Source organism: Dendrobates tinctorius, unplaced genomic scaffold (assembly GCF_039654945.1).
Source record: "Dendrobates tinctorius isolate UK_male_01 unplaced genomic scaffold, ASM3965494v1 ptg000197l, whole genome shotgun sequence".
Lineage (NCBI taxonomy): Eukaryota > Metazoa > Chordata > Amphibia > Anura > Dendrobatidae > Dendrobates > Dendrobates tinctorius.
The window spans coordinates 3,884,987-3,905,468 of NW_027361864.1; the positions used below are offsets into that span (position 1 = coordinate 3,884,987).

Below are 20,482 nucleotides of genomic sequence, written 5' to 3' on the forward strand. Positions count from 1 at the left end.
AATCCCCCTTGTATGGTCTGTATGAGACTCTAAGTATGACTTGTCCTGACATAAAAGACTAAGCATGTGGTAAATAAAATGGTGCCCCTTCAAGTTTCTATATTCCCATGAAAGTGAGTTGGGCTGATGTCAGTGTGTGTGACACATGCTGTCAAGGGGCTGGCCAGAACTGCCAATGTAGCGTAGTAGGTAGCCAACGACGCAGAGGATAAGCAGAGTCCTGTTGGGGGCTATCTGGTTCCGAGTCTGTGACATGCCTGCAAGCTTAGCATGAACATTATGACCTCTTAGGCCAGAGGTTTCCAGAGAGCGGCCTGGGACGAGGACTGTGGACTGAGAAAGTCTCCCTTCATGCAAAAAAAACGTTTGGGACATCTGGAAGAATGATTGTCCGGAGAAGATAAGGTGAGCACTGCCATGAATTCTGTATCAAGCCAACAGTAAAGCGTCCGAAGACCATTCATGTGTGGAGGCTTTTCATCCATGGATGGGGCTCACCCACAATTTTGCCTAATTTCTCTGCAAAGGATGGGATTTAAGCATCCTTCAAAAGTAACTTCTCCCAACGATCCAGGAGCAATGCGGTGATGAACAATGTTTGTTTCTAGCTTGATGGAGACCATGTCACAAGGTAAAAGTAAAAACTAATCAGCTCAGTGAACAAAACAATGACATTTTGAACCCATTCTGTGGGAACTTCCCAGATCGAGAGCCTGTGGTAAATCCTCAAATAGCAGGAGGAGAAACAACAACAGATAAACGGTTATAAACTCCAAGCAATGCTTAGACAAAAATGGGTTGTGATCAGTCAGGATTTGGCACAAAACCAAATATCCAGAGTGAAGGGCAGAGGTCTGGAGAAATAAGGTACAAAATTGTAAAGACAGTCTGATGAATGTCAGTAAAAGTTTAAAAACTTATCATAAGTAATAATGAAAACATCTGAATAAAAGAAGTAAAAACAACGAAGCAGCAAAGTATGAAAACACAAAATTTGTCTAACTCCTAAAACTCTTGGCCACGACTTGAGACCACTTGGCCGATGAGATGTGTTCTAGTGATGTGCCTCCCCATGAGATATGGACCATTTTATGGAAGTGGATGTCTATATTCTGTATGCGGTGAAAGCGTCACTCAATATCCCATTCTCGGTTCTCCCTCGCAGAGTCTTCGCTGAGCCATATACTCTAGATATTAATGCACTGACCGGCGCCATATCCATTACAGCTCACAACCATCTCCATCAGGATTAGTCTCGGTGCCAGGTATCAGCACCCGGCAGAAGACATATCCTATTTTCTAGAGTCGTCAGAAACGACCTCTATGATGGAAGGTTCCTCAGGATTAACTTTCTATAGTGCTATGGATAGAGGAAGGTTTATGTCCTCCATTATCATACCCTCTCAGACATGAGTGACCGTGCCTAGTGTGTCGCTAGCGGATGCGAGAATTTTGCATAAAAAGTTCTTTTTTTCTTATATTCTGCCCTTTCCCAACAACACAGTCCTCGTCTATAGTTCCAGCATTGTTCATGAGTATGGGGGAGTCGGGATGAGCGGAAACGGCACTTGGCTGCCAGTTTTATGCAGGTGGATGTGCAGCAATCAGCTCATCTCCATGTCTAACAATCTGTAAGAGCTCTGCTCATCAGCAGAGAATGAAAGCATTACTCTGTCTCCTCTATGCACAAAATAGGTGATAAGTGTGTGATTGCTGGGGCTCACAATGAACGGGGGTCCTGTGCGTGAAAGGAGAGGATGTCCACATGTACACTACCAGGGAACTTTTGGATAAACATTCTTGGAATCATGGTGGTCTCGGCAGCCAAACCCCTGGTGATCATATACTTATTATTAAGTCATAAATGTTGATTAGGAAAACTCCTTTAAAAAGGGATTTTGTCAGCAGGGTTCCCACCCTCCCAAAAAACCCAAACCTATTTATATGCACATGTAGCCCCCTTTCAAAGACAAATCCAGCAACGGCCGGTCCGTTTCTCCATTACTGAGAAATCAGCGTTTGAATGAATGTACAAATGAGGCTGAAGGACTATGGTAGATCTGAAGCCTCTGTCACTCCAGCTCTATTCCCCACCCACAGCCGCCTCCATGGTGTGTGACTTAAAAGGAGCCATCAATCAAGCAGGAAGAGATGGGGAATAGAGCTGGAGTGACAGGTACATCAGATCCATCATGGTCGCGTTTTTAAATTCAAATGCTATATTCTCAATAACTGAGGAACTGATTGGCCATGTATTACAGGACTTGTCAATGACAGGGCTACATGAGCCTATAAATAGTTTGGGGAGGTGAAATCCTGCTAACGTATTCCCTTTAAGGAACTAAATAGATGACTTTTAAAGGATATGAACGACAGAACATGACAGTGCGTGATCCAGGGCAGAACTTCAAAAATCTGCTTCACCGTCAGTGCCGTAGTTCTTCTAAAGGCAAAATCCACAGAGAATATGAAACGTGTCCCTGACATAACTGGGCTACATTCATCTTCTCATCCTCCAGATATAGTAGACGAGGATGAGAGGACACGGATCGCTGCCATCACTCGGAATAAGGGGGTCTTTCATGCCTGCACTCCTGAACCACAAAACACCGAGGGTCAAGTGACCACCTGGCATCTGACAAACGACTGAGAAGGAAATTAATTATTACATCATTTTCTTTTTTTTTTTCTTTCCATTTCACCCACTAAAGAAAATCTTAACTGGTGATGCCAAAATGCATCCCATTAGGGTTTGCATCAAAAAGTACATTCACTTTTTATTTTTTCCCACCAGGAGTCTTTAAAAAAATAACCCTTAGAGAGAGAGAGAAAAAAAAATCAACCTTATGAAGAGCAATATGGATTTTCCAGAGAAATCATTGGAAAAAGTGTTCCATGGGTTTTGGAAGAGATTAAAAAAAAAAAAAAAAAAAAAAAAAACCACAGAGCCAAGTGTGAACATAACCTAACAACTCTGGATGCAAGTGGAGAAGGATAAAAGTAACAGAATGATTCTGGCTGTGACCGGAGTAGAACGCATGACATAACGGCTAAGTCATTTTATAAAGAGAAATTAAGGTTAATTCTGTCTCAAATTTACCCTGTAAAACAATTTAGGGTCCATAATAATAGCAGCACAGAAAGTGGTAATTTTATCCAGCATGCATTCATTTACATCCCGTCACAAAAGAAACAGACAAAGACGACCGGAATCACTTAAGGGTGTCGGCTAACTGCAGAGTCGAGATCTAATTAACAAGCAGAAACACGACAGAGAGCGAGAGTCTGAGCCGCACCCGGGATAGAACACCGACACAGGGGATTATGTAGCCCACGGATCAGAGATTTCTCTCCTATGGCTTTTTCAGACAGGATCAGCCCTGGTTTAGGAAGTAACCCGCCCCCCCCACTTAGTCTGTGCAGATACTGTAGCTGCTGAAAAGAGCACCTCCCCCTCTGCAGGGCTCAGGACCACCATATATAGACCTCAATTGATGTGAAGGAGAATGAGGATATACCACCGGTAGCCCATAACTTGCTTGCCAAGAATTAGGAGTCATCACACGTCGCGTTCCATTGTATAATCAGTTAGTTGTCCATTACATCGGTCATCAGATTCAGTAACCCCATTACTCAGCTGATGTCATTTTAGGAGACTGTTCAAAAACAAAAACAAAAAAAGCTATCCTGGGCATGTCCATGAGGGAAAAATTCTTGCCCATTATATGACTTGCATCCTGCTTTTTTCACCAAATATTCTCATCTAATTTTCAGTTGACTCTGAGCTAGTGGATGAAGACTAGCAGTCATGATGTCTTCAATACATGGCATACGAGGACATTAAGGATCCCTGCTCTCCTGTATACTTAGTACACAGACAGAAGCAGCATGGAAAACATTATACAACAGTTCTGTAGCTGTGAATCCAGCTCAGGGGCGAGATAAAACACTTACTAAGAAAGTACAGCATTCATCTGTCTGATTCACCCTCAGCCTGTTTTTTTCCCTGCTCTATAAAGTTTAAAAGACAAGAGTTTGAGGAATTCACAAGACAGGGAGGGGGCAGAAGGGGTTAAAATGACAATGACAATTTAAAGAAAAGCAGTACTCCATTTTTGCTGCCCGAACTATGAGCAGCATTAATGAGACACCGGTGGCGTTATTCAACGTAAACATATTGTGAAAATCTGACCGGGGTCAGTAGGTCTCAGATGACTAGTCCGAGGCTGGTCCATGGCGGCCTCTCCCCACCCCAATGCCTTTCACTAACAGATCTCTACCTAAGCACTCACATAGGGAGAAACCTGTCCATATAGAGGAGAGGGATTAGAGATTAGGGAGTGGTCACTGACTGCATTTCCATACCGTGTGGACACACTCAAACCTTTTCTAATCCGTACAGGATATCTATGGTAAACCTTCATGTGAATTCATCATTTTAACCTTTTACAAATTTATCCCACCACAAAAGGAAGAGTAGATCCTCAGTAGGGTAAAACCGAGACGATTCTGCTTTCATCTGATCGGAGGGGTGAGCGCCGCTGTCTAGACGCATCCAAGAAGAGATTACCATGAAACCATTATCTAGCCCCACGCCGCTCTCTTCTACCTAGAGCGTAGGTGCCGAGGATGCTCAGATTTGTCCGACTTCTGAAGAATTTTTATGAGAACAACATGGATTATTAGGAGCGGGATTAATCTGTAAGGTCGGGGACTGTTCTTTTAGTTTCCAGGATTAGAACGGGATTAAGTATTTGAACATTGTTCTGCACAAGGCTGCGCGGTTACACGAGTAATTCATTTTACCGATTGATAATGGCACAATCCCGACACACCCGAGGGTCAACCGCATCGTGCATTAATCAGGCTGCGTGTTAAGTCTATGGAAGGAGCGGCACATTACCACCGAGCTGCCATAGTGCAGAGTCTTCTCAAAAACTTCATTGTGCCATTTCTCTGCTACACCAACACAAAGTTGTCATTTCCCTCCCCCACATACATTTCAAGGAGGAACAACAGAGGAATTGCTAAATTTAGAGGATCCAGAGTAATAACTGGAAATGACAGGTCTTGCACAGAGATGGGGGCTGTATACAAATATGGGGCCCATATGGCCCAACTACACAACATGAATAAAACTATTGGGACCCACAACTTATCACTGAAATCACATTTTGACTCAATCCCATTGAGCTCTGGAGGAAACGTGTTTGGTATCAGTGATGGATCACATTTCTCTATCTGGTGTCTGATGGACGAGTCTTGGTTTGGTGAAGGAGAACGTCACCCGCTTGACTGCATTGGTGAAGGAGGAGTAATTATAGGGCTGTTTTTCAGGGGTCAGCCTCGGCCCCTTCGTTCCAATGAAGGGAAATCTTAATACTTTAACGCAAGACATTTTTGACCCCTTTGTGGGGAGGCCCTTTTCTGTTCCCCATGACAGTGCCCAGAACTGTGGGCTCTGTGCAAGAACATGACCGGCAGCACAGAGTCCTGACTTTAGCCACAATCTTTGGGATGTTCTAGAGTGGAGACTGTGATCCCGGCCTCTCCCCAACATTAGTGTCTGACTTCACAAATTCTCTTCTGGAAAAATGTGCAAACATTCTCACAAACACCCTGGAAAATCTCAAAGAAAGTCCCCCCAGAATAGAGGGAGCTGTTAGGGGACCAACTCCATATTGAGGGCTATGGATGTAGGGTGGGAGGCAATAAAAGCTCCGGTAGGTGTGATGTGGAGGGGTACAATACTTTTGGCCCTCTTGGCATTTTGAAAAGAACAATGTTGCTTTGTTTAGGGCCCCTTCATATTACAGTGCACCCTGGGGCCGGCTGGTGACTGCAAACACAAAATCTGAATAATAATCAGGACAGCAAATCCATTCTGGAAATGACAAGACGGCACTCCGCTTTCCCCGCAGATGACTGGCGGCTGATAAGGCTCCTCTGGACTGTTAATGGCCGTGTGGCATTTTCTTGTTAACACTGACAAAGCCACAACGTGATCCAATGACTCACACAGTGAACGATAAAGCTCAGGAGGGTTTTCAGCAGACAGGGGGGTAAATCAGAGAACAGGGTGCTTATTCTATTCTCATTTACCATCATTATCAGAAACTGGTGCTGCCCCAAATATGCCAGGGCTGATGAGCGGAGATGAGTGACGGTTCAATCAGCAGGTAGCGGTCCGGACCCCTCTGGAGGACACAAGGATTGACTGCTATCATTACCAAATGCTGAGTCCTGGGGCCAAGTCTTCCTATGTTCAGCAAAAAGCATGCCAAGCCCCCGCCGCTCACCAAGGTGCCAAATGATACAAGGATCAATACACATTTAGGATATCGGGATGTCTAGCACACAGGATGGCAGGAGACCGCACTTTACTCAATGTCTGCAGCCGGGGGAAAAAAAAAAAAGACCAAAAGGAGAACGGCTCATAACAGCGGCTTACATTCATACGTCCCAATCAAAAACCTGTAATAACGCAGAATTTTTTTATTTTTTTTTTATTTTTTTTTTAATGATTGAAAAAAAAAAATAAATAAATAAATAAAGTTACTAATCCATTAAAATGGTTTTAAATACATGGCATTTTTGTAATCAGCAGTATCTTCCAACGCATCAATATGGGAACCATTTTTAACCCATAAAAGTTATACAAAAAAAAAAAAAAGTAACAGGGGAGTTAAAAATAAGGGGCGTTAAAATGGAGGGGCGCTAAAATAGAGGGGCGCTAAAATAGAGGGGCGCTAAAATAGAGGGGCGCTAAAAAGAAAGTTAAAAAACAGGAAGTTAAAAAGAAGGGATCAAAAAATTATCTATTTTAAAAAGCAGATTTGGTCTGTTTATTATTGGCAACATTATAAAAACAAAAAAAAATATGATAATTCTTTGCCAAGAAGCAAATATGAAAATGGATCATCTGAACTGCACATTTGCAAGTGAGGCTCTGTGCCCACGTTGCGGTTTTTGAAGCAGAATATTCCTGAGTGGAAATGCACAGCCTCTTCCCGGGAAAACGCACGCGTTTTATGAAGCGCTTTTGTTAAGCGTTTTATCATGCTTTTTCCTATGCGTTTTTGCAATACAATTGTATGCATGCAGAAACGCGTGCATTTCCGCAAAATTAATGAACATGCTGCGTTTTTTTCTGCTAAGCGTTTCTGCAGAGGAAAAAACGCACCATTAGCACAACATGTGCGGATTCCATTATGATTACATGGGATGCTTTTCTTAAGCGTTACCACGGCAGAAACGCGCGTCTTAAAGCGCTGCGGAAACGCTTAAAAACGCAACGTGGGCACACAGCCTGAAGGAGTCTGTCCTAAAGTGGGGATACCTGGCCACATACAACCCTCCTTCTCCTTTTGGCAATCTTAAAATACTCTGTGCTGCTGTGTAGCTATGTAAAAGGCATATTCCTCACTATTGTTTACAGGCAGGATGTCCACAGAGAAAATTCTTCTTCAGAATGTAAAGTGGCACAAAATGCACGAAATTGTGTGGATTTTGCGGCTGATTTAGTTGCGGATATGCTGCAGGTTTTCCGCAGCCTTCATTCATTACATTGCAAAAGGTAATAACTGCCACTTAAATCGACAAACTGCAAGATCAAGATTTGTAGCGAAGGTCAATTTTCTACTGCAAATCTTTCCATAATCCACAATAGTGATACATACTGTAGATAATGATAAAGTAATGCAGGGAATTTATTTTTTTCTACAAGCAAGATGTTACATTAAAATCTAAGGTAATCGCATTAAATAAATCCTTCTGCTTAGCGGTAAGATGAACTTGGCTCTCAAGCTGCAAAATCTGTGTTTAGTGAAGGCAGACCTTCCCATTACTGAGATGTTGAGATGACAGTTGGTGCTTATAACATTCTATGGAGGGGAGGAGCTAGAGGCCGACAGACATTCTGCTGCAAGTTCTCCTGAAAGAACAGTTACATTTGTAATTTTTTTTTTTTTACTGTTGATTTAAAGTATAACTGACGTTCCAGGAGAAGAGTTAATAGAAAGTCAATGCAAACCCTACAGTGTCCCACGTGCCGTAATCCAGAGGAGGGTGAAGCTGAGGACGGTTTACCCCATATTTGTCCTCCGTGCAGCGTCGGTGCTCCCGGCCCCCCGTTGCCAGGCAGATCTGATGCTAGTCACAGATAACATGTGCACTTATTGAACCGGCTCTACAAAATCACATTAATGAGGCCGTCTCCTCGCTCGCCCGCAGCCCTGAGAGGCTGGAAAACAAGTACAAATATCCTCGTCCGATGTGAAGGCGCAGATTTATTAGAGCGGGCGGAGGAGAGCTCGTTACTGCCGCTCTTGTCCCGGACTGACAGAGGCCGCCACGAGCAGCGACGATCCTATAGATCACAGGGGCACAAACGAGAGCTGAAGAAATGTACAAGGCACAGCGGTCATGTCGCTGAGACGGGCAATACATGCTGGCCCACCCAGCTTTCCACAGACCCTGAATGTTTGTACTGCAGCAAATATATGGAATCTGACGCCCATTTCACCCGTTTTATTGCAAAAGTGAAATCCAAAAAAAGCATGTGGATCCGATTCCGATTGACATCTCACCCATAATGCTGGAAATCTCCAATATGCCACAATGGGAGTTGTCATTATCGGACAGCTGGAAAGACGAAGGTTGCAAGCTACAGCTGTGCAAGAGGGAAAAAGAAAAATTATACAAATCCTAGATCAGATCTGTAAAATCACAGCGCATGTCGCTGATGTGGAGCAGCTGTAGGACAACAAGTTCCAGCAGGTCACGCATACCAGATGGTGTTTTTGTCCCCCTAGATCACACGCCCGGCCCAGAGACGCCAGCCATCAAGGAGCATTTATCCACAGCAGACAGCCGCCTCGTCCCGGCGGCTCTTAATATCATGGTTATTATTTGCCCTTTGCAGAATGACGAGCGCCCGGTAATCACAAATTATTATTTTACAATCAGCTTTGGAGGGTTTACAGAGCGATGAGCAATCTGCTTCCATGGCTGCCACGTAAAACCTGCGGGGGTTAACACCGAGGGCAAAAAAATAAAAAACTTTTCTCACACAGTATTTAAAGGGGCAGCTTGCTTGTAACTAGCAGATTTAGGGGTCCCCTGCTCCAGACCCCCCTCTATGAGCCAGAGCAGAAAGCCACGAACTAGAAGCAGCTCTGGTGAACCAGACCAATCCATTCATTACATTGATGGCCATTATTATAAAGACGACCTGCCACTTGCCATAAATATCAGTTTTATTTATCCTGCTGTAAATGCCGCTTTCCTCCTGAATCCGGCGACATTTTTCTTTTCTTCCTGCGCCTCTCCGTTCCAGAGATACAGCTGCCTCTGTTTGGTGCATAAATATAGTTTTTGTTAGCCAAGTAGGCGTGGTCTTCAATTATTCATGCAGACTACGCCCACTTGGAAAAACTACACTCGATTTATATACGGGGAAGGGGAGGCCATATCTCAGGAATGGAGAGCTGCAGAAACAAAAGAAAAACATCGCCGGATTCAGGAGAACAGCGGCATTTCTACCAGGTGAAATGTATATTATTTATCTGCGTTTATATTTACACCAAGTGACAGGTAGTATTCAAACAGACCAAACTAATACATGTCAGCCGTAGTGGCTGCTGTATAACCGGCTGCATACTTCCATGCCAACATTCACACAGTAGGGTTCTGTATTGGGCCCCCTACTATTTAATATATTTATTAATGATCTAGTGGATGGCTTACACAGTAAAATATCAGTATTTGCAGATGATACAAAACTATGTAAGGTAGTTAACACAAAGGAGGACAGTTTGCAACTACAGACAGATTTGAGTAAATTGGAGAATTGGGCTGAAAAATGGCAAATGAGGTTTATCACAGATATGTGTAAGGTTATGCACATGGGAAGGAGAAACAGAGGCTACAATTACTTACTAAATGGGAAACTGCTGGGGAAATCAGACATGCAAAAAGACTTAGGCATCTTAGTCAATAAGAAGCTAAACTGGAGTGCCCAGTGTCAGGCAGCTGCCACCAAAGCAAATAGGGTCATGGGATGCATTAGAAGAGGTCTGGGCACACGAGATGAAAACATAATTCTCCCTCTGTACAAATCACTCGTCAGACCACACTTGGAGTATTGTGTGCAATTTTGGACGCCGGTGCTCAAGAAAGACATTACTGAACTTGAAAGGGTTCAAAGGCGGGCTACTAAAATGATAAATGGAGTTGGTTCACTACAATAGCCAGAAAGGTTATCAAAATTAGGTCTATTTACTCTAGAAAAGAGAAGACTTAGGGGAGACCTAATATATATGTACAAGTATATCAGAGGGCAATACAGAGATCTCTCCAATGAACTGTTTGTACCAAGGACTGTGACAAGAACAAGGGGGCATTCTCTTCGTTTGGAGGAAAGACAATTTCTGCACCAGCATAGAAGAGGGTTCTTCACGGTAAGAGCAGTGAGGCTCTGGAATTCTCTTCCTGAGGAAGTGGTGATGGCGAACTCACTGAATGAATTTAAGAAAGGAATGGATGCTTTTCTTGTGAGTAACAGTATAGAAGGTTACGAATAACAGAATATTATAGGTAGATGGTTGACCCAGCTTAGGGGAAGGAATTTTTTTCCCTATGGAGAAAATTGGCTTCTACTCTGTGGGTTTTCTGCCTTCCCCAGGATCAACAATGCAGAACAGCTGCACTAAAAATAGGCTGAACTAGATGGACATAAGGTCTTCCTTCAGCCTTCAAAACTATGTTACTATGTTACATCCATGATTGCTTTTACGTCAGATCACATATACTGGGTTTTGTTTTGTTTTTTTAATTCGTCCTCAGTTTTGATTCAGTTTTTTTCCACTGAGGCAGGTAGCCTGAACACGCATTAGCTACCGACTCTTAGGGCTTGTTCACATGTAGCAGTTTTGATCTATTTTTTTTTCTAGATTTTTTTCCCCCTGCAGTAAACAAAGCAACATTTTGCAGTAGCAACATAACAAATGCGATTTCTAAAAGCTCATTCACACACTGCAGGTTTCTTCCTTGTGCTTTTTTAATTTGTAAAGAGTTTTTACTTGTTATTCTATACTGAGCTCATAATAACTTAGTTAAAAAAAAACTTGAACAGTCCATCCAATTTTCACAGACTTTTACACAGGAAAAGAAAATTTTTCTTGGGTGGGGAAAAAAATTAACTGTGGACACTCAAACTAACAAACTAAATCCAGATAACACACTGACTAAAAATCACTTTTTCCTTGTATGTGAAAAAAAAACTGAAATATCACATGGTCATAAGTATTCAGACCCTTTGCTCAGACATTCATTTAAGTCACATGCTGTCCATTTCCTTGTGATCCTCGTGAGATGGTTCTACTCCTTCATTGGAGTCCAGCTGTGTTTAATTAAACTGATAGGACTTGATTTGTAAAGGCACACACCTGTCTATATAAGACCTCACAAGCTCACAGTGCATGTCAGACCAAATGTGAATCATGAGGTCAAAGGAACTGGCCAAGGAGCTCAGAGACAGAATTGTGGCAAGGCACAGATCTGGCCAAGGTTACAAAAGAATTTCTGCAGTACTCAAGGTTCCTAAGAGCACAGTGGCCTCCATAATCCTTAAATGGAAGACGTTTGGGACCACCAGAAGTCTTCCTAGATCTGACTATCCAGCCAAACTGAGCAATCGTGGGAGAAGAGTCTTGGTGAGAGTGATAAGAAAAACCCCAAGATCACTGTGGCTGAACTCCACAGAGACAGTAGGGAGATGGGAGCAAGTTCCACAAAGTCAACTATCACTGCATCCCTCCACCAGTCGGGCCTTTATGGCAGAGTGGCACGCCTGACGCCTCTTCTCAGTGCAAGACATATGAAAGCCCGCATAGAGTTTGCAAAAAAACACATGAAGGACTCCCAGACTATAAGAAATAAGATTCTCTGGTCTGATGAGATGGTGATAATTCTAAGTGGTATTGTGTGGAGAAAACCAGGCACTGCTCATCACCAGCCTAATACAATCCCTACAGTGAAAACATGGTGGAGGCAGTATCATGCTATGGGGGTGTTTTTCAGCTGCAGGGACAGGACGACTGGTTGCAATTGAAGGAAACATGAATGCGGCCAAGTTCAGAGATAACCTGGATGAAAACCTCTTCCAGAGTGCTCTGGACCTTAGATTTGGCCAAAGGTTCTCCTTCCAACAGGACAAGGACCCTAAGCACACAGATAAAATAACAAAGGAGTGGCTTCAGAACAACTCTGTGACCAATTCTTGACTGGCCCAGCCAGAGCCCTGACCTAAACCCAATCTCTGGAGGAACCTGAAAATGTCTGTCCACAAGGTTCACCATCCAACCTGATGGAACTGGAAAGGATCTGCAAGGAAGAATGGCAGAGGATCCCCAAATCCAGGGGTGAAAAACTTGTTGCATCATTCCCAAGAAGACTCATGGCTGTACTAGCTCAAAAGGGTGCTTCTAGTCAATACTGAGCAAAGGGTCTGAATACTTATGACCATGGGATATTTCAGTTTTTCTTTTTTTAATAAATTTGCAAAAGTTTCTACATTTGTTTTTTCCAGTCAAGATGGGGTGCAGAGTGTACATTAATGAGAAAAAAATGAACTTTTTTGAATTTACCAAATGGCTGCAATGAAACAAAGAGTGAAAAATTTAAAGGGGTTTGAATACTTTCCGTCCCCACGGTAACCTCTGAAGCCAGGGAAAAAAACCTCTGAATGCAGCACTGGAGCACAATTCAGTCTGGCTCCGGATCAGTGCAGGAGAAATTATATAAAACAGCTCAAAATGAATAGCTCCATCACTGAGAAAACAAACATAAAACCTCTCAATGCTGGGTGATATCAAAACAAGTATTACCCCAACAATCCCCTGCTAATCCCTGTTCCAATGTTTTCCAAGTTCTCCACCAATCCTGTATTCCCAGCTCAGTTCGTATTGACATGTGACCACTGCAGTCGATCAGTGGTCATAGCAGTGACTGGTCGGTCACTGCTGTGGACAGTGATTGGCTACCACAGTCACATGTCCATTAGGACTCAGGAGGAAGTATGAAGTGGGTGGTCACCACTCCTTGGAGAAATTGGCTGCAGCAGACACATGTCTGACCAGACCAAGAAGGTGGTACATGGACCAAAAAGTGTTGAAATGGGGGCAGTGAGTGATTGGTGAGAATTTCTTAATTTGTGTGATTTTTTTTTCCCAATGTTGGGACATTCCCTTTAATTTTCAATATAGATAAACGTATACTATGAAATCATAACCATATACGTTGTGTGCCAGCCCAATATCCCCGCAGACCGGCTGCTGTCGGCCCCTGTGGTGAACCAGGAGCTGCTCCTCAGCTGCGCAGGGTTATTGTCAGATTCCAACTTCAGCCTGTGCAGAGCAGCGCCATGTATGTGACATGTAAGATGTCATCTCTGGGTGATTTTAGAACATTTTTTTTTTCGGTGGACGACAAAGCTCAGGACAAACAGGAAATAATAACACGGCGTTCTTTTCCTACCTCGTTTATCTGTACCCGCACTTTATTAATCGCTCGGAGCCAGCGCGCCTTAGCAGGGGAGAAAGGAGGAGGACCGGGATCTTCCTGGTAGCTGCACGGAGAAGAAAGTCACAGTTTAAGAACATTGCAATGAAATTGGAACACTTTACAGGAGCATGTCATTGAGGGAGCATTCATACCGGTGACAGTCTATGGGGCCATTCACACGTCCAGGATTTTTCGCAGATCGAGAGTTCTTCGGGAAAATCACAGACATGTTCAATTCTGATCAGAAGGTCGGATCAAAATAGGCAATGCAAATCAAAAGGTGCGCAAGAAAAAAAAAATCAGAACGGACTTGGATGACATCTGAGTGCGGTCTGATTTTCATGGACTGTCAGAACGGAAAACGTGGAGACTTTAAATTTATTTTTTTATTTCTCCCCTAAAAGAAAAACGGATGAGACTTGGATGAAACTCTGATCAGAATCTGTCCGATTTTCTCAAATGTGGAAAAATGGGACGTATGAGCAAGCCCTTAGCCTAGGGACACCATTATGGGAAGCACCATAGAGGGCACACATTTAGAGAAGAACCGTAGCGGGAAAACTGGGGAGCTCTGTAGTGGTGACACATTAGCGGGCAGGTGCTGGGGGCATTGAAGAGGACTGTGTATGATGCTGTTATATGGTCCATGTTTATTCTGTATATATATTTTATAAGTAAAGTTAGAACACGGGCAACACTTATAAGAAAAAGGATGTAAACCGAAAACTGATGCAGCCACAGCTTTAACGGAGGCAAATCCATCCCATTTATCAGACCATGAAGACGTCTGGGCGGGAGATTTATCTAATGCATAGATTTCCCTAATGCCGAAAGTCCTGTCCACCCACCATGTGTGGGAAGTGCTGCTGTACACGGACCCTCGCTGCAACATGACACATGGTGATAGCGCCCAGCAGGATGGCTGAAACGTAAAAAGTGTTAACCTGGATCGGCTCCCATCTTATGCTACAGAGATTAGAAGAGAATAAAGGAATAATAAAAACCCACCCAGAGGCGTGAGGCACCGAGCAGACCCTTCACAACAGGACTGCAAACACTGGAACAAATTTGTTTTAATAACTTTGCATTGTTGCCACGTTCGGCTCGGAGTCGGATGAGAGAAGAGCCGTACAGGACTTCGCTGCCGCAGCCGTTATTAGATTATAGGCTTGATGCAGGGAACGATCTGAGAGCGAAAGCTTTCATCTTGCTCTGCACATAAAGCGAGCGAGCGCTTCCTACAGACACCGCAAGAATACTGATGGTGTGAACTGTCTGCCCTAAACTGCTGCAAATATCTCCTCCGCGCCAACCCCTGCTGAGCCCAAGAGACGCCCTCCGTGAAGTCGTGTCATATGCTCCTTCTGACAACTTATATTTTTAAAACATCTTCCATAATATTAACCTCTTTAAAATTTTTCTCATGCTGCATCAGCTCTCCGGAATGCACTACCCCAGACAAACACGTTAATTCAAAATCTTTAGGCATGTTATAAAACCATATCGTTTTAGGCATCACTTCACTAGTTAACCTTTCTCAGAATCTGATCCTTACATACCTTTTATGCCACCCCGATTTCCTGAAATATCGTAAGCTCTTGGAGCAGGGCCCTCATTCCCCTTATGGAATAATGTTACACTCTGTAACATACGATTTTATTTGCAGGTAAGATTCTCACTGGTTCACCAGTGTATTTAAGCCTCTTAATACTGCCTGATGAGGCACTGTATTTAAGCAGCTTGGGTACACTGCCACTTATTTGTACTAACGCCTGCCTACCTAAGCCAATTGTGAGCTTGAGTATCTAAACCTCTCATTTTCAGTAGTGTCATACTGCCTACATATCCAAGCCTCTCATGTGTGGAGCGGTGTGCCCATATTTTTCGAGCACGCCAAAGACACGCTGTTAGCACCCGAGCATGCTCCGATAACACCTTATCCCAGCACGTTCGCTCATCACTGGTCTGGCAAAAATGGACTACCGACGCAGCCGCTGGAGCAGAATATTGCAAATCTTTTTGCTCAACTCTACTAATGTGTGATACCGCCTAATATTCCATTGTATCTAAGCCTCGCATGTGTGATACAGCATCAGCGTTTTTAGCCTTTTGACTTTACAGTGGTCAAACCAGAAAGTTGTGTCTCTCTTGGTCACTGCTGCCGACTTGTAAACTACATTTCACACATTCCAACATTATATCAATAAATACGCCATCATCTTTATTTCTTTCCCTACAACTCTAATCCCGCCACATTAATTTTATTTAAATTAAGGAACTTTTATTAAAACCAACGTCACAATTTACAGCAGAACAGTTTGCAATGATCACAGCAAGTAAATGAGCAGCAAGCAAATAAGCCAACATCCATACATGTTCCAGACTAAATCCTCTCCCACATAAAACATATCCTGCCCCTCTACCAGTCCCACACTTTCCCTTTGTGGTGTGCAATGAGATATAACCCCCCCAAAATTAAGAAAGGCTAAAACCTTAGGAGACGTTATCGGTTATTGCATATTCCTAGCTATGACAAGAATTAGAAACTTCTCAAAATTCCAACAAATCGAACACAACATCACTTGCCAGCGCCTCCAAAACTACAGCCGGGCATCTAATCCAGTAAACCCATCCCTTTCCCAACTTGGAGACTATTTCGCTCTTGATCTACAGCATTTTTTTGCCATTAAAATGGCATGGTTAAAGCCATGAACAACTTCCTCTACGAGAGAGGACCATTTGCCAACCAAGGCTTGTCAATAGATTTTCCGGTTTGATAGAACATTTTGGCAATGGCCAACTGTACTTGGAAAGATCGGCCCACGTCCCCCACCAAACCCCACACACAAGATTTTGTGCTAAGATGAATTTTAATGTTCTAAACCTCAGTCACCAATCTGCCAAAACTTTCCTATTGCCCAACAAGTCGACAACATGCCCAAAAACACATCTATAAAAGTCTGCACCCTCGGCTCTACAACATGGACAGCAGTCATCAGCTTGAAGGCCCATTCTCTATAGAAAACTTTTGGAGCTCTGTAGACTCTGTGTATGAGAAACAGTTGGGATAACCTCTGCACCAAACTGTATTAATGGAGACCAGTCCTGTCGATTCTAGCACATCCTCTCACTCCTCAGTGGAGATATTGCCCACGTCTCTCTCCCATCTACATCTAACCAATGCCATTGAATCTCCCCGAATTTTTGATAACAAGGAGTTCTAGAATAGTGAATTTGATTCCCTTAGTAGCTTTAGCATGCAACAAAGTCTATCAACCCACTGGAGGAAATGGCAAGGCCAGAAATGGTTTCCTGAGCACGTAATGCATGTCTTAATTGCAGGTATTTAAAAAAAAAAAAAAAAAAATCTGAGGTCCGCAAATTAAATTTCTGCTTCAAGTGGTCAAATGAGAAGAAATGGCCTAAATACAACTGATATACACACTTCAATCCCCAAAGTCTCTATTCTCCAAATCCCTCCAGAAATCACCGTTCCCTCTACTGAAAGATTATCCCAAAGAGGAGTATACTTTGAGCATTCAAGAAGTACACATTCCCAGCCATTTTCTTTTTTACACGTCTATCAAATTTTATGAACCAAAGCGAGTGTGGGGAAACATCTTGGATTTATGGGATTCCAACAAATCTAGGCAATTGTTCCCGCCCTCAAATGTTTTAATACTATCACCCCTTCCTCCTGAGTCCCCTCCTCCAGTGCACATCTCCTGAAATGCTAGAATTGGGAGGCTAAGTATTACCCCAAAATATGAGGCAGAGCTTGCCCCTCATGATTTTTAGGCAACTGCATTTTTTCCAGTTTTAATCTGGGGACCTCTTATTTCCACTCTGAATCTCACGATATATTCTTCATTTTCCTGAACCAGCACTTAGGAATAGAGATGGGGGCGAACCCGTGGATGTTCAGGTCCAGTGGGTTTCCACCGAATAGTTCGGTTACCAGAATAGTACCCGGACCTCATTCACTTGAATGGGGGGCCTGACCATCCAGTGTTTGCGACTCTGTCATGCGGCAAACACTGCCTCTGATCAACGGTAAGACAGCCGCGGCTCCCAAGCGGTCAGATGACAGCATGAACGTGCAGCTGTGTTTGGAGGTAAAAAGTTTATCTCTGATCATAGGCGTCAACTGATGGGACTACTACTCCCATCAGCCTAAGCCTGTTGCCGCAAATAACAGCGAGAGCAGTCCCAGCCGAAGGGAAAATTCATCAGCTGGTGCCTGTGCTGTAAATTTTAAAAAACGGCGTGGGTTCCCCTGTATTTTCTATAACCAGCCAGGCAAAACTGACAGCTATGGGCTGCAACCCTCAGCTGTCAGCTTTAGCAAGACTGGTTATCAAGAAGAGAGGGGTCCCCATGCAGTTTTTCTTATTTAAATAAAGCAGACAGCTGAGGACTGGTATTCTCAGGATGGTAATGGGCCATGAATATTGGCTCCCACCAGCCTAAAAATAGCAGCCTGCAGCTGCCCCTGAAAAGGCACATCTATTAGATGCGCCAAAAAAAGGAGGGGGTGAGCTGTGACATCACGTATTATGAATTTATGAATGGTGAATCCTGTAGTATTAGTCATTGTAAAGGAGGGGGAAGAGGTGAGCTGTGAATGGTGAATCCTGTATTATCCACTGTATATAGAGGTGTTATCAGTCATTGTACAAGAGGAGTTGAGCTGTGGCATTGCCTATTGTGAATATTGGATCCTGTGGAACTAATCATTGTACAGAGGAGGAGAAGGAGCGCAGTGACATCACCTATGGTAGTGAATGGTGGATCCTATATACAGAAAGCCTAATGGAAATGTGTCATCAGAAATCACCTATTTTCAAGAAATGTTTATGTAGGAACCATGTGTTGACCCCATGTATATAAAACCTCACATATGCCATTGGCTCAGGAGCACAAATGTGTTATGCTGCCTCTTGTTGGTTGAAACCACGTTTTAGTTGTGTAATACTGTACTGGTGAACAAGTCTCTTAGGCTCATTTGAGAAACTGTGCTACAGAAAACATTTATAACCCTCCTGCGTTTGTGTATCTAAACCTCTGATGTGTGAGGATGTCCTGCCCCTGAGCCAACAGATCCATGCTTCTGCTCTGGTATATCACTGCCTATTCACACCAATATATCTAAGCCTCTCCTGTGCTGGCTCAAAGTACCATAAAGAAGAACATGACAGAGTATCAGAAGTAGTGTGCAGATGGTACTGACCTCCCTCGCTTCTCTAGATGAACATCTTTGGTTGTTTCTAGCTCTTGGAGTGATTTGGCGGTCACGTCTTCCAGCTGTGCCTCACCCCCGTGAGGTTCGCCTTGTTTCTTGGGCTCATGGCCATTGTACCATTCTTGGTCACTTTTCCTCTGGTTAGCAGAACCACCAAAGCCGTAATTTGGATCGGGCCGCTCTTCTTCTACGTCCAGAGACTGTAGGCTCTCATGATAATGGTCAGAATCGCTCAGCTGGGAGCTCCCTTGGCTGACATTACCAGATGAGCCATACCGACTACTCCCAGCGGGGCTGTGGGGAAGGAGGGATAAGAGACAAAATTATTCATGAACGGAGGATCTGCGCTTTTACCAACATACTATCAAAATATGGCTGTATGGAAAAATGCAGAACACCATGAAGATCGTTGTATAATCAATTTGGAAATATTTTCCTTCAAAACTCACTTTATAGTCTGGTCACCTCCGGAGCTGCATTCTGAATTCAGCATTGTTCGAATTGGCGCTCAGTATTCCATGACATCAAATTAAAATCAGTGGCGACAAGTTAAATCAATGTTAGTGGAGCGACTAACGCCCCCATTTCCAGCGACACATGGTATAATGGATCCTGTCTGTTCTCATACATGACAGTACACCTTTATGTTATCCGCCATGGATGTAATAACGTGACATGATTCCCTTAATTTGAGAAGGATTATTTCAATGGAAAAAATTGATGGAGCAATCTTGAGTCATTCCAATGTAATAATATTACTACAGTTATCGTTAATTATACCCTTCAAGCAGCCATCCAGCAATCAAGGGGCGCCCGCTGTGGATCTACAGATATCGACACTTTAAGGGATAGTAAAATTATACTAGTTATGCTATCAATTAATGGGGTGGTCTGGCCTCAGGCTGCAAGTGTGCAGTCGCTCTATGTGACTCCAAACATGTAATCCTCACATTTTTTGCATTTACCAAATGGCAAAATTGCATTTACCTCTACCTTGCGCCAGTCCTTACACTGGCTACCCATCCACTCCAGAATCCAGTACAAACTTATTACCCTCACCCACAAAGTACACCACGGCTCAGCACCACCCTACATCTCCTCCCTCGTTTCAGTCTACCACCCTACTCGTGCCCTCCGTTCTGCTGATGACCTGAGGTTAGCATCCTCAATAATCAGAACCTCTCACTCCCGTCTCCAAGACTTTACACGTGCTGCTCCAATTCTTTGGAATGCACTTCCCAGGTCAATACCATTAGCCCCCAATCCCTACAATTTTAAGCGTGCCCTGAAAACGCATTTATTCAGATTGGCCTACCGCCTCAACGCATTAACCTAATCTATCCCTGTGTGGCACAGCCAAATGTTTTATCATAACCAGGTTCCCCGCATCATGTTCCCACATGCTTTATGCATCCATTAGCCCTCTGTGTCTGTACTGTTACACACTTAACATTATGGCTGGTCCATACAATCAGGGCAACTGTTACCATCCACCTTTCGTGTCTACCTCTTTCCTCATAGACTGTAAGCTTGCGAGCAGGGCCCTCATTCCTCTTGGTATCTGTTATGATCTATGTGATTATTGTTATGCTGTAATGTCTATCGTCTGTACAAGTCCCCTCTGAAATGTACAGTGCTGTGGAATATGTCGGCGCTATAGAAATAAAAGTTATTATT

General features: G+C 43.4%; 1 protein-coding gene across 5 annotated transcripts in view; it reads right to left on the reverse strand.

Annotated features, from left to right (window-relative positions):
* Positions 1–20,482, reverse strand: part of UNC13B (unc-13 homolog B) — a 409,040-nt gene that overhangs the window by 207,464 nt on the left and 181,094 nt on the right. For all 5 annotated transcript variants that reach the window (XM_073553139.1, XM_073553142.1, XM_073553141.1 and 2 more), the window contains 2 exons: positions 18,794–19,099; positions 13,537–13,627 (listed from right to left, as the gene is read on the reverse strand). In XM_073553139.1, the coding sequence (XP_073409240.1) occupies positions 13,537–13,627; positions 18,794–19,099 (397 nt within the window). The remainder of the gene's footprint in view (positions 1–13,536; positions 13,628–18,793; positions 19,100–20,482) is intronic.